Genomic DNA, 14,900 nt, shown 5'->3' with positions numbered 1-14,900 from the left:
AAAACACTCAGCATAGAGAAATGCAGAGGGGTGTACTTTCAGTAGCCTTCAGGAAGGAAGTGGGAATATTTTAAACAACTTTTAACTGCTGTATGTGACAGGTTGGTGGTTTCATTCACTGCATGAGGGTGATTGGGCTCAACCATGTAATTGGGAAGGCAGAAACTCTCTTGCAGAACCTGCTTAGTTTAAATGGAAGGATTCATTACGGCCTTCAGTTTCTATAAATTAGTGCTGGTATGCAGAAGTGACCTGCTTCCTCATGTTTAAACAGCAAGAATTTAGGAACACTGCCAAATGCCTTCCACATTACTTTATGGCGCCAGGGCTAAACATTATCCCATTTATATCAAAACACCATGAAGTAAGAGGTTTCAACACAACACACCCAGACATGGCTGGATCCAGCAGAGAAATGGCTGCATGACTGTAGGCACTAAAAGAAGCAACATGCTAAGCTGTACCTGCTTGCCATTTCTGTGAGAGATTAAATGGAATTGTTTCATCATTATGAATGGATTAAGAGGGGAAGGGAACCAACTCCTGATGAGAGGCTTGTAGTTTGTCTGGATCTGTTTACCTCCAGACAAAGAGGACAGGATTAATCTTACCTGATCTGTGGACATTTGAATTACTCAGAGTTTATCTCTGTAAATCAGTAGAGGGAAAAACAGGCTTTTTTGCAGGGATTTACTGGATCTAGTTTAAGAAACACCACCTATGATGCTGCATCTTTCTAATTCTGCTGAAGACAATCAGCTCAGACTAAGACATTCTGGTGGGACTCATTTTGTCTTAATTATTTCAGATTTACTGCAAAGCCAAGACTATTACTAACAAAGGTAACACCTTTTCTCCTGAATTGAGTGTGTTTATTAACCAACTGCCTCCAGAACCCAGCCAAGCTGCTGCACTGTTTCACACGTGGTTCACACCAGTGTAGCAGGACCACGGACATAAACAGAAATATAACACAGATGTTCTTGAGCTCTCTGCAGCGACTTGCAGCTAAAGACTGCTGATGAACAGAGGAGAGCTGCTTATGTCTGTTTTACATAATTTAGTTTCCTCCTGGTATGGTATTCCTTCTGATGGTATTTTCTCATTATTCAAAGATCTCCTATTAAGTATCAGTTTAAGAAAAAAAACCTGCTTTTTTCAGCCTATTGTCAATCTCCATAGAAATAAAGACTTTACTGTCAGAGAGGTCCTGAGAAAGATTCTCCCATGATAAGCAGTGCTGAGACAAGTCAGGCTGTCACAGCTCCTCCTGAACAGGCTGGCTCAGCATTCAAACTATTGCCTCATTTATAAACTTAACTCCTTATTGTGCTAGAGTGAAAGAAAACCACAGCAAGGCTTGTACAGAGGTTTATTTTCTGCAAGTCTGGTATTAGCATTTTCCATGGTTTCAACTGTTAGATACAGTTACCCAAAACAAGATCATGGCTGGAAGCATATATAGTAACTAGATTTCTTAACCCAATAGCTGCAAGGCTAATAAAAACATTTGCATTATTTAGAATTTACATCAGTTTGCTTCTCAGCTCTGCAGTACAGAAGAAAAGTTTAATGACCAGTATTTAAATAGTTCATAAAAGTAAAAACTGTGCACTATATATGCATATATTTAACACATTTTAGTCCACATTCTGCACTAATGTATTTGAATAGCTTAAAAATGAAGCCAAAGTTACAAAAACTGCTTTAATCAAAGTTTGGTCACAGTGTCAAAGAGCAACAAGCTATGGTTTAAGAGCACTTGTGAGTTAAAAGGAACTAAACCATAGGAACAGCAACTAGAAGCAAAGTCCAGAGTCTCACACACTTTGGTATTATGGTCCTGCTGATGCTTTATTTCAGCCCAATTCCATGAGAGCAAACATGGCACGTGGCTGCAAGCCAGTGAGAGGATTTGCATTAATGCAGTCCAGAATGACTTGCACCTTTGTGTAAGTGAATGCATTTACAGACTCACAGATTATGCTGAGTCAGAAGGGACCCACAAGGATCATGCAGTCCAACTCCTGGCTCTGCACAGGACACCCTAAAAGTCACACCATGTGCCCGAGAACATGGCCAAATGCTTCTCAAACTCTGTCAGGCTGGTGCTGTGACCACTTCCCTGGGGAGCCCAGTTCACTCTCTGGGTGAAGAACCTTTTTCTAATCTCCAACCTAAACCTCCCCTGACACAACTTCAGGACATTCTTTTGGATCCTGTCACTGGTGACCCCAGAGAAGAGATCAGTGCCTGCCCCTCCTCTTCCCCTCACAAGGAAGTTGCAGACTGCAATTACGTCTCCCCTCAGTCTCCACTTTTAAAACTTTATGAGCAAAATAAAAATAGCTTCCAGTGACAGATGAGCAGAAAATGAAGGTGGCACAGGTCCTTGCTAAGCAGTGCACACTGGGAGTTTGAGAGCACTCCTGGTTCATGGGAATGGAATGACAAGCACCGCAGCTGCTCTTGCCACCATTTCCTCCATGCACAGCCCAACACTTCTTGTGGCATCTTTGAAGCTTTTATGACCCTGACCTCACTGGTGGCTTCACATTTTTCTTCATTTTGTGAAGTCATGTAGTTTGGAAGTTTTTGCTCTCAGGGATCTTGCACAGGAATGTAGCACCACAGAACACATGTGGAGTTGGTAATTTCTCTACATCCTAATGGAAAGGCACAGCCCATCATCAGTGCAGCAGGACTGACTGCAGTGATGCATGGGCCACTGCAACTTCCCTTTTTGTCTTGGATGAAAATTTTAGGAGGTCAGTGTAATTGATACCAAACAATTCTGTAAACTGCATTTTGTCTTAAGTTTCATTTCTGGATCATCTTTATCCATTGTTAAAAAAACCAAAACAAACCAATAAACTAAATCAACCTGCTATTGATGAAAGATGTAAAAAATTGTTTGTTGTTTGGTTTGAATGGGGGCACTTCCATACATACCTCACAATTCTGGAGTAAACCAAATGCCAACCAATTGTTGGCATTTGCAGTAACACACACTCCAGCTTCTGTGTTCCACTGAGTGGGAACAAGGTGTGAGCAGGGCCACCCCTTCCTGTTAAGGCTCAGGTGGAATGTTGAACAAGCACTGCCTGGGCTCAAAAGGAGTTCTGCTGTATCCTTCATTATAGCCTGATAAATCAGTCCTGCAAACCTCAATGTAAATAAATTTACTGGGGGGGGCGGGGGGAGTAGTCCCAGCCATTTTGATTGTCAGTACAAGCACTAATTTGTATTTTTATAATGACAGAGCCTTTCTAAAAGCCATGGCACCTGAAGTAGTACTAGTTTTCCTTAAGCAACATTGAACTTGGTGAGTGGAGAGTGAACATGGAGTTACTTTTTCAGGGAACAACCTGATGGAACAGAGGGCAGCTATGATGCAATTTAATCTGTAAGTTCCTCTGTATGTTACTCTCTCACCCTCCCTGCAAAAATAAAACACCCCATCTCATGACACTGGATCATACTTATCTAAAACTACTGCTGGTTAACATCCACCCACTGTCATTTTAGCTAGGCAGTTTCCACTCTGGCAACACAAAGCTTCCCATCTTCCCTAGCTCAGCTCTCAGTATTTCCCTGTTTGTCTCAAGCTTCCATCACTTGCTTTGTTGGGAGAGGTAATTATGGGCACATTCGGGCAGAGCCAGTGACTGATTGCAGGAGATAATTTTGAAATGCAACTAAGATGACTCGAAAACTCTGTATTCCTGCAGTAACCCAAAAAGCACTGATCCAGACAATGAGATAAAGGCTTTGAAAAGGCACCAAATCTGATAGGGAGCAGGTGCAACAAAAACACTTCTGGGACTAAAAGTGATCAAATCCAAGAACTTCAATTTGTGAAGTAGGTCAGTATTTATGTTCCTCTCTCTAGAGGGAGCCATCAGATAAACTTAAAAAAAAAAAGATGTATTCTTCTGAAGGAAGTTTGTTCTCAAAACAAAAGCTAAAGCTTAGCTTTACAAAGGGACACAGTATTAGCCTTGCCAAAGGTCTTCAGCAGGACAGGTTTCTACCCTCCTGCCGGGAGAAACAACTCAATCCTTTCCTGTACCGGCAGTGCCAGTGCCATTTCACAGATAAAAATATTGTCCAAACAGGGGAGGAGTGCACTCCTGCACTTGTGCAAATTTCAGGGGGAGAGGTCCCAGGAAGTGCTATTTTCTTTGATGGTTAAAAATCTTGAGCATCTTCTCTTTACTTTTCAGTTCAGAATCCAGAATGCACAGGGAGCCTTGGAGTGATACAATTCCTCTGCTGCCCAGACAATGCTTCCTTTGGGCTGCTCACCCACTGCCAGGCACTCAGGGCAAGAATTTGTCCTGGCAAAGGACACATCCATACAACAGCTGTCAGTTTTATGACAGTTCACAGAACAGGTGAATGGGCCCAGTCAAAACTCAGTAAACCAAATTCCTCATCACATACATGGAGAAGGAAAAGAAAGAGCCAAAAGCTGATAGAAATTAATTTAGTGGGGTTAGGATACCACAGTTTATTCAGCTACATCAGAGACACTTATTTACATAATGAAACAGTACTCTCACAGGAAAGTGTTACAATGTAGTTGATATAAAAGATGGTCAAATTGTTGAGCAGCATTCCTGCAAAATACTAACCTGAACAAAAGCCAGTAAGATCATTTTTTCCTATAAAATTCCTCTCATCAAAAAGACAAAGCTCACAAGATGTTGGTCAGTATGACAAACTTAACTTACTAAAACAGTCAGAAACAAGGCTCAGCCTTTGAAAAGCTAAACCACAGCTAAAACTAGTGCTAATGACAAAGATGTCGCAAGGAAGTTTGTGTACTTATTTATTTGTGAGAATTTCTTAATTACTTGGTCATGGCAACCCCACAGAATTTTCTTGCGACAGGACAAAATAGGGGTGTTAGCAATGGGTCTTGCACATCTGAAGGAAGCCCTGACCTGTTACAAAATATAAGTATAAAGTTGATAAACCCTTTAATAAATTCAGATTATTTATTGTCGAAATAACAAATAATCGGAGAGAGGCAAAACTATCTTCATAAGGCCTGATACCTCTTCTGCATCATCTGAGTAGTGACATATCTCTTCCCCATCCTCTTAATGTTGAAGTGCTTATGCCTTTAATGCAGTTCTGAAAAAACTACTTGAGGTAGATAAATACTATTTGGCAATTGAACCAAAGAACAAGAAATGAAAGTCAAATCTTCACAGACTGGAACAACTCTATGTTCCTTGTGGCTTCTGGATCTGGACCATGGCTGCTGGCTGGCTTACAGTACTGGGATGGGGGGGATGGTTTGGCTTTAAACAGTTCTGATGAATATTCATTTTTATACTGTGGGTGCTTTTTGTTTTGGTTTGGTTTTTTTAGGTTTTGTTTGTATGCTGGTAACATTCTTTCTTGGTATCTCTTCTTTGCACAGACTTTGCCAGGACTGTGCTCTCTTGTTTTCATTTTGGTGTGAGTTCAATGTCCCTATTTGGCAGCAGTTTCAATTGAACTCAATCTGTTTCTCATCTGAGCAGTACAATGTGTCCTGCAGCAAACAAAATTTCAGAGATGGCAAAAGACTAGTCACAAGGGAAAATCCCCAAACTGGGAAAATGCAATGAAAAGTCAGATGTAATCATATAAAGTTAATCTCAAATCCCAGAACTTCAGGTTATTGGCAAACGGGGGACTGCATTTTTTCCTTCTGAGGAGCAAAGATTTCTTGCCAACATTCATAAGACACAATTTTGAAAAGAAAAATCTCTGTCTTCCTCATTATTACATAAGAGGTCATCACTGAAGGGACTCAGCACATTAATGCATCCTGAAAAAAGGATCAAGTTTGTTGTTACTGTTGCATCTTCTAAGTCCTAATTGAAAACATTCCATATGTTCAATGTGGTCTTCTGGAAAGGACATGGTCTGTAAAACCATAAACTGCAGCCCTATTTCCTACGTGCTACAAAACAGAACTTTGGTTGCTGGTATGCAAATGCTCTTTGGAACAGTAAGGCCAGACATAGGTAATATTTGCTAATATTTGTTACTGACTTAATTTGGTAATGGTTTAGATTTAAGGAAAGATACTTATTTTTTCCTTCTCTAACCAAGAGAGTAGACACAGGCATTCAGTGGACTTTGAATCACAAAATGGCTGAGGTGGGAAAGAACCTTCAAAGGTCATCTGGTCCTGCTCAAGCAGGGTCACCTAAAAGTGGTTGCCCAGGGTCGTGTCCAGTTGGGTTTTGAGTATCTCCAAGAATGGAGAACCCACAAACTACCTGCCTGGGCAGTCTGTGCCCTCGCTCAGTCACCCTCACAGTAAAAATTGTTTCCTGTTCAGAGGAAATCTGTGTTTCAGTTTGTGTCCATTGCCTCTGGCCTTGTCACTGGACACCAGTGCATTCTCTTTGCACCCTCCCTTCAGGCATTTATACACACTAATGAGATCCCTCTGAACCTTCTTTTCTCCAAGATGAACAGTCCCAGCTATGCTCCAGTACCTTTCACCATCTCTGTGGCCCTTTGCTGGACTCCATCCACTAGTTTATTTTCTCTCTTGTACTGGGAAGCACAGAACCAGACACAGGGGGAAAAAAAAAGAAAAAAAAATAAAAGAAAAAGAAAAAAGAAAAAAAAAATTCAAATATTCCTTTCTAACAATTATTTCCTCATCAGGCATAAGGCTAATTTTTTACCCATACAACTGTTTTGAATCATCCTTTTTGCACATCCAGCCGTCCACCATCTTATCAGCAGCCAACCCCACTCAGAAGGAACACATCCCTCCTCTTCCCAGGACTGGAGATGCTCATGGTACCCTCTCAGGCAAAGTGCAGCAACCACTACTGAGAAACTAAGAGCTCACATGTTTACATCCAGTGCTGGCCTCAAGTTCAGGAGGACAGAGCAGGGAGGTCACCCAGGCTTGGCTGCAAAAAGCAGCTGCAGACAAGGGTGCTCACAGCTGAGCACACCTATGTCACTGATCAGGATCATCCTCTCTCAGACTGGCTGACTTTTAGCCTTATCACTATTCTGTTTCAACATCTAATCATGATGTTAAGTCTTCTTGTAGATGGGAGGACCAACAATGCTACTTTGCAAGCAGATGCTCACATTCTTTTCCCTTCACTTAAAATATTTTCAGCTTAAAAAGACTGAAGTTTGGTACTCAGATTTCCCCACCTGGGACACAAGTGACTCCAGCAAACTGCTCAGGCACTTTGTATGTGACCAGAGCCTGCCCCATCACCTGCCTAGGCTCTACAGACACTGCTCATTTTAAAGCTGAGAATAGCAGGCAGATGCTCTGGAGAACACTGCCTCTTCCCACAAGGAAGCACCAGCTAAGGGAGAAATGAAAATCACCTTTTCTGATGTGTAGAGCAGAGGGAGGTCAGTGATGTTCGTGTGCCCCTTGTCACAGCATGAGGTATCACTAAAAGCTACTGCTCTTCAGCAGCCCCAGGGAAAGGGGGGCTTCATTTGAGAGTGTGTGTAGGTATGTGGCACTGCATAGTTCACACCTGTATCAAAACACACCCTCCTCTCATCCTCCAATAATGCAATTCATAAAAATAGCTCAGATTTGTTATTCAGAAAGTAAAATGGAAAGAAAGGACCAGGCAACAGAGATCCCTTTTCATATGGATCTAACAGACAGAAGAAACTGAGATTGCTACTCTAACACAGAAGAGGAAGGCAGGAATTTTAATTCTCCCAGTGTCAAATACTTCTTGTTTCATTTGGAAAGTAAAATAATTATTGAATTAGATACATCTATTTTCCCTTCATATATCTATATTACAGCTCTTAAGGGCATTGCAAAGGGACAAATTCTCCTCTCTCCCTCAGCTTCACTTGCAGGTTATATAATTTTCTAAGCCCAGAGCAGTTTGTCCTGAGACTGCAAGATAAGGAAATGTTTAGCTTAAATCCAGATAACTCTGCAAGTCATTCAGTCAGAAAGAACAGCCAGGAAAATTCTGCAAAATTGTTTTGCATACCCCACATCCATACATAAGAAACACTAAAACCATGACTCCTTGGAAGACAACGGGGGAGCAGCCCCGAGTTTATTGCAGAACAGTCCAAACAAGTAATTCTCAAATGTAGTCTCCTTTGGAATCAGTTCTTCACCTTTTTTTGCACATTACATGTTCAGAAGTAGGCACTGACCCAGAGGCAGATTCTCAGCTTGCTGACTCCACCACTTCATCAGTGTGAGCACAATTCCTGCTGCAGTCCCAGACTTGGTGGTACTGCTGTCTCCTCAGGAAACGAGCACTAAACAGCAGCTTAAATTCACTTTGGTGCGCCTGTGTTTCTGCCACCATGAGATGCACTCCCTGCACAGCACAAGTCAGGTCCATGGCCAAAAGGCCCTGAGCCCAAGGGAACATGTAACTTATGGAACACCATAGTCCAGCAAAGCTTTGTACATATTCTCCAGCTGGAATGAAATATGGCAGGCCACTTGCTCATCTTGCAAGCTTTGACAGCCAAGAACACTTCTGTCATCAGAAAACATGCACAAGGTGTAATGAAAAGCATTCCAAGAGGAAACAAGCATCTAGTTTCCAGGAGAGAAAGTGGGAGGACTGAGAAAACAACTTTCAAGCTGGAAAAATAAGAGTACTGTGTGAATTATGTTTGAAAATATGCTTTAAAATGTGCTGTCTAGAGGGGAACGAACAACAGGCTGTATGACCAGAAAACCCAAGGTGGTGTTATTTCAGAGAACATGACTGCAAAATGCTTCATCACAGGCTACAGAATGTTTAACAAGAGAATTTTCCCTGAAAATACTTAGAAGTCCTGTGACATGAACACAGAAGTCCACTCACCCTTTACTGCAGCAGCTCACTGGACCAGAATTAATGCCATGGATTGAGTTAACCTTTTTTTTTTTTTTTTCCCTCAAAAGTGAATAGCTGCTGGGCAATCTGAGGAGAAGCTTTATTTTCTTTTGGCATTCTCTCTCAAGGGAGAGCACAAGGCTTTTCCAGGTAGCGATGTGCTCTGTAGTGGCAAATGTCATGGTCTTCCCACCACAGAGAGAAGAAGGTAAGTCCAAAATAGGGCAAGACTGAGCACCACCAACGAGCTGTGTCACAGTAGCTACAACCACCAGGCGTGCTGAAAGAGGAGATGCAGGAAAGCCTTTGGTCTGGTCTGCAGTTCTATTCTCTACACCAGTTTGTTTGAAGTGCAGGAGTAATACCATGCTGAAAAGTAACATGGATAATGGAATGGAGAGTTGGCTCTTCAGAGAAGGTCCCTTTGGAAAAAAGGGCTTTTTTAGTTTATTCACCTTGACAATGTCATTCTAAAAAGGTAATTTTGGTCAATGCAGGTTTTTAAATACTGTTTATTTTTAAGAGAAACTGTAAAGTATGACAACAGGACAATGGGCATCATTCAGCAATATCACTTTTGGGTGTATAGAGGAAATTAATAAAAACCATTAGCATTTTAAAAAATAAATATGACTAACCGTATGGAAAACAGGAAAAACAAAATTCATCTTCAACAACACAGACAGGTATAAATGCTGAAATGCTGCTGTGCAAGGTAGAGGTAGAGGTAGAGATAAACCAGACTTTTCAGATCTAGACCAGTTTTAGATCTGCCTCCCTCCATGCACACGCTCCCAAAAGTTCCTGTTGCCAATAATTTCATTTGCATCAGACTGTCAGCATCATCAAACTCAAACAAGTCTGTATGCTCCTTGTAATGCTCTGAGCTGGAAAACTATTTCAGTTTTCTGTAGAAATCAGTTGCTGAATAACCTGACTCCTGGTTCTGCGACTTGTGCAGCAAAGGAAGAGGCAGAAGATTAAACAGACCAATGAATGCTCTCTGGATGACGCCCACTAGGACAAGTAGATGGTGGAGCCCTTTTAGGAATTGCAATAGTCCATCAGCTCCTCAGTGATGCACCCAGAGACAGTGCCTGGATTTCCTCCTCTGGGGAGAGCATGGTCAGCAGAAACATTCCAAACCAACAGGTACTGGCTGCAGGGAGAGCTGATTGCCTTACACAGTCTGTTGACACCAAAAACTCACAGAGGAAGACACAACCCAAGAACCCTCTGTACAAAGCAGCAAGTATCTTGACATAGTGAAATATAAAAACTAAAAATTGCACCGCACTCAGATTTTTCCAAACAAACTCAAGACAACTGAAGTCAGATCGTACAAACCGTTAGTTAAAAAAATACCTTCTTGTATATTTGGAGAAGAAGTGGAAAGAGTCTTCGTGCAAATGTTCAGCCTGGATCAAGCAGAGGACACAAAGTTGTTGTAAACACATTAGTTCCTTTCTCATCTGTTGTATGCACCAGTGTTATCTATCTTCTGCAGTATAATTAGGGTTAGGAAATCCATTTCTTCTGTAAATGTCACCTTTCAAGTTCCACTGATGTCACATCAAGACACTACCGGTGTCATATCCCACAACTGTTAAATACAATAAAATAAAACAACCTAATGAATAATGGTAAAAGACAAATACAGTAAAAAATAGACTCTTTAAATAATTTACACCTTTTTTTTCTTTAATTAAGAGGGGTTACATGGTTAGAGGTGGATGCAACAAGTCTAAAAAAGTTTGATTTAATTTTCCAGCACTTATGTCAGAGTGGTGGAGGTTGATGAAATAACATTCTGTATGTCACCAGCTTTCACCTGTATGAGCCAGGTTCATAGCTGGCCTTAAAAGAAACCAAGAAAACTCTCACTACATTACTAACTTCAATGATCAGAACAGTCAAAACACGTTGTGAGGGTTTTGGTTTTTTAGATTTCTCAAGCTGTTATAACTTAGTCATTATTTTATCTAGCTACACTGATATTTCACATGTTGTAAAACAGTTGGTCTTCCTCAAGAGAAAGCTACAGTGAGCACTTGTCCCAGCCCCTTCAGGCCATAACTTCCTAGACCAAGACCTCCTTGGTCCTTATTGGTCAGAAACCCTAATCCCAATCCCCAAGTGAGAAGTCTCTGGGTCAAAGAAGGCAGGTATGACATCCTGCAGCCACATGGGAGAGGGGAAGGAAATGAAATACAGGAGCTAGAGCATACTCCTTGCTCCTACCTTAATAACCTTGTCTGTCCCCGACGTCAGCAGCCATCCCCTGGTGGCATCAAAGTGTACATGAACAATGTTGTGCTTACTGTCATGGAAAGTAGCTGTAGGTGCCCGCCTGAAGAAAGAAATCAAAAAATCAGCAAGAACTGTAACTGCAGCATTTCCCCCCAGAACTGGGAATTTTTCTCTATTGAGGAAAAGTGTATTTGACTGCTGCTGTAAGCCACCACTCTGTAAACTGCACTTTGACACCTTCCTGGCAAGAAAGGAACAGGGGTGGGGGGTTCTCTGTCCCTCCTGGTTTGATCTCCTCCTTATCCTGCTGATAAATCCCAGGGACCACCATGCCAGGCTGCTCCCTCCTGCACCCACCCGGGCCCTTCCAGATGCAGGAGTTTTCCCCCACTGCAGTGCAACCAGCTCAGTGTCCACACTTACTCCTCATCTGTTATGGACTCGTGGCAGCTGTCACAGACCCTCACTTCGAACTCGAAGCCCATCAGCGGGATGGAGGAGCGCTTGGAGCTGCACTTCCCACACACGGCTTTCCCACATTTCCGGCAGTGATGCTGTAGGAGACAACATGCAGAAAGGCATCTCAGGCCACAAACCCACACTCAGGTCCACTGGCTCTACCATCTCACTCCAGCAAGTCACAACACAGCTCAGCTCTGCCCCAGACACCTCATTTGTCAAATTCCATGAGCACATGCAGCACTTCTCCATCCCTTTAGTAAAAGTCTGCAAACTGCAGCCCTCTGCTGCTAGTCAGGAAAACACAGCAGCATGTTTCCAGCAGATCAGTAAGCCTTTCCCAGTAACAGCCTGAGAAGTTACAAATGTTTATCCAATCTCATTGAAAACAGCTTTGGTTCTGTTCCAGCACAATCTCCAAAAACCAGCTGTAAATTTCTTTCTGTATCTTATTTGACTAACAATGAGCAAAGTCCCACATGGCTAAAGTCATGGAAGGTCCCAAATCTACTCAGCCCAAGGCATATTACATGCATTTGCTATTGGGATTGATTGGGAAAAAAAACAGTGTGTTCCTTTCAACCACAAAATCAAGCCACAGAGGGAACCCACTTGTCCCACCCCTAAAAACTCAGTGGAAGAACAAAGTGCAAATTCTCAAAATTTTAGGGGGAAAAATGTTACCAGAATCCATTATGAGAGAAAAGCCTAATGGCACCATGTTAACACACCAAAGGGCACATACAAACCTGCCTGAGGCCTATTTTCTTACTGTCCCACATTTGCTTGAAGTTCCAGAAGAAAGGCTGGTCACATTTTTGACAGGAGTCACTATCCAGCCACTCCGGGGTCTGCAACACACACACATAAACACAAAGTGGAAGTAAGCAACAAGCAGAAAAAATTCCAATGGAGCCTAGAGGCAGGACAAAAAAAAATGTGTTGTGATGGGGCAATATGGCCAGCTAAGCTTGATTTAATATCTCCATTTTCACAAGATGCCATTTTGACAGTAGTTGATGACAAGACAATATTTGTTCCCTGGGATGTCTTTTTTGGCTTAGCTTTGAGCTTTGAAGGACATGGGAGGAACAGTTCTCACCTAAATCATGAAGAAGAGTTTGATAATAAGACTATAGAAACAACCCAATTCTGGAATTAAACATATAAAAATATTTTGTTCTGTCCTGTCTGGAAAGCATTTACCATCTGCTATTCCCTCTTGCAAGAGCTGGGGTCATTAGTCAATTGCCATTTCCAATAGACAAGTAACTCATCTGACGGGAAAGGGAAGTTATGGGAAATGCTGATGTGGTTGGGGTTTTTTGTATTCTTTCTTTCTTTAACACCCTAAGAGGAGTTCTTGCTGTCAGAGGTGCCCGTGCTACAAATCACACACAGAAATGAGAAAGATGTGGTTCACCTGAACAAGCCTAAGACCCAAACCAAACTCAAGCTCTTTTCCCTCATCAACCCATGAGGTTAAATAAACACTAAATATTGTTTAATACTTTGTGAGGAAATGCTATTAGGAAACTCCTGTTGTCTTGTCAGAGCCACTGGTTTCTCACATGCTGCAAATTAAAATGGCAAGAAACACAGCTGAGATTAGGAACTAAAAAGAATAGAAAAGCCAGGCAAAGGTAAGTTAAGGGTGGATGGGAGACCCTCAGCTCCCAGGATAGCTTTGACCCCCAGCAATAAAGCAATCACCCGTTTTATATTCTTCTGCCAGTTATTCTGAAGGCAGCTCATTCTGCTGGGGAAAATCCTTGTCTTTTTTTTTAATGCCTACAGATTTACATCTCTTTGTATAACTTTCCATCTCTTGGGCATTTGAATACCACAGATGAAGACAACATTTTGTTTGTGACAAGTAATCACTTTGTATTCAAACAGAAAGACAGCTTATAGCATCTTTCAAATGTCTTCTTAGAGCTTTTTAAAAACGGAGTTGAAAATAAAGAATCAAGGGCTAAAATGGCTTAAGTGACTCTAATGCAATCTCATTGATGTGGGAAAGTCTGATAGCAAAAAAATGAATACTGAGCATGTATTACATGGAGAAAATCCTTAAATAAGGGCAAAGAAACGAAAGCCAAAATCCAAAAGGAAGTGATCTAGTACCCCAAACCAAGAATTGATATTATAATCTCAAAGATCTATGTTTTGGGGGTGGTTTAGCACCAAGAACACCCTGTTGTGCTGCTGATAACAAGAACAAGCCCACATAGCTATAGCCTGGGAAAGCTGTGCACCATTAGCACCTGCTGCTTGGCCTTTATTTAGCTAATAATATTTCTCCTCTGTTTTTTAAACCCACATCATTCCTGCCTATTTGATGACAAGCCAATCTTAACCCTTACTGTAGCGTTTTGAAGGCAGCAAATAAATAAAGGTATTCATTTCTGGATGTTTGAGTTGCAGCAAAAAGGAAACATCTGTTGGGAAGGAGGAAACCACTCTGCTTTCATTTCAACTTAGGAGCTGATGACATACTTGGCCCCTGGATTAGCAATTAAAGAGAGTCAACTGGAATGCTAAAAAGAGAGCTCAGTTTCTGCCTGTGTCTACTTCAGTAGTTTTTTAAAATCAAGTTTTCCACTTAGTGTTTCTCCTTCATCAAGGGAGACACACTCAATCCATGCAGGCCAGAACTCTTGAGAGCCAGCAAAGCTGGTGAAATCCCATGCTGCCAGAAGCCTTCCTCTGACCTACCCCCTGCAGGAAGAGGGCACAGGTTTGCTGTGACTCCGGCACAAGGATTTGCCAAGTTCCTGAGCAGGGCTGGTGCCTGACTCAGCCAGCACAGAGCTCATTCTCCCCTCTCTGAGTCAGGACTCAGAAATTGCCAAGCGGGGGCTGCTACCACAGTGCCAAAGACCTGGGTAACTGTTTTTGCACCTGCTCACATTTGTTGGCCATGAAGCACAAAAGCAATTAGGAATGTGTGGGTGAAATCTTACTGTCTGGATCAGCAAAGCCATAATTTACCCCACTTCTATGTGGTTACACCAGAGGGAACCAAGACCAAGTAGTAGGTGAGATTAAAGCCTTAGTTAAATGACTTCTTATTGAGGAAAAAAAATGCTCGGTTGCATTTTTCCAGAGATGACCAAGAACCTTCTTGTTTTACTTTTTTAAAACCAGAATGAATCCATCAGTCCATCCATTTATATCTGAACTGATATTTCTCAGGATGTGCTGAAAAACACAGCAGAGCATCTCAATACCCTCCTTACAGAATATGTTTCAGAGCAGTAATGTAATGAGCAAGAGCCATGTAGCAGCCTATTTAATACAAATTTTCTGCCAGGCAATTTCCCC

The 14,900-nt window shown here is 41.8% G+C and overlaps 1 protein-coding gene across 3 annotated transcripts in view; it reads right to left on the bottom strand.

Annotated features, from left to right (window-relative positions):
* Window positions 1-3,231: 3,231 nt before the first annotated feature.
* The window catches only part of WDFY2 (WD repeat and FYVE domain containing 2), an 85,079-nt gene continuing 73,410 nt past the window's right edge, over window positions 3,232-14,900 (bottom strand). For all 3 annotated transcript variants that reach the window (XM_083885037.1, XM_083885038.1, XM_083885036.1), the window contains 4 exons: window positions 12,323-12,424; window positions 11,538-11,668; window positions 11,106-11,214; window positions 3,232-10,467 (listed from right to left, as the gene is read on the bottom strand). In XM_083885037.1, coding sequence (XP_083741163.1) covers window positions 10,438-10,467; window positions 11,106-11,214; window positions 11,538-11,668; window positions 12,323-12,424 — 372 coding nt within the window. In that variant the 3' untranslated portion in view covers window positions 3,232-10,437. The remainder of the gene's footprint in view (window positions 10,468-11,105; window positions 11,215-11,537; window positions 11,669-12,322; window positions 12,425-14,900) is intronic.

Source organism: Zosterops lateralis, assembly GCF_965231275.1.
Source record: "Zosterops lateralis genome assembly, chromosome: 2".
Taxonomy (NCBI): Eukaryota; Metazoa; Chordata; class Aves; order Passeriformes; family Zosteropidae; genus Zosterops; species Zosterops lateralis.
Note: the sequence above shows the minus strand (reverse complement) of the source record. Positions and strands in the feature narration are given on the sequence as shown.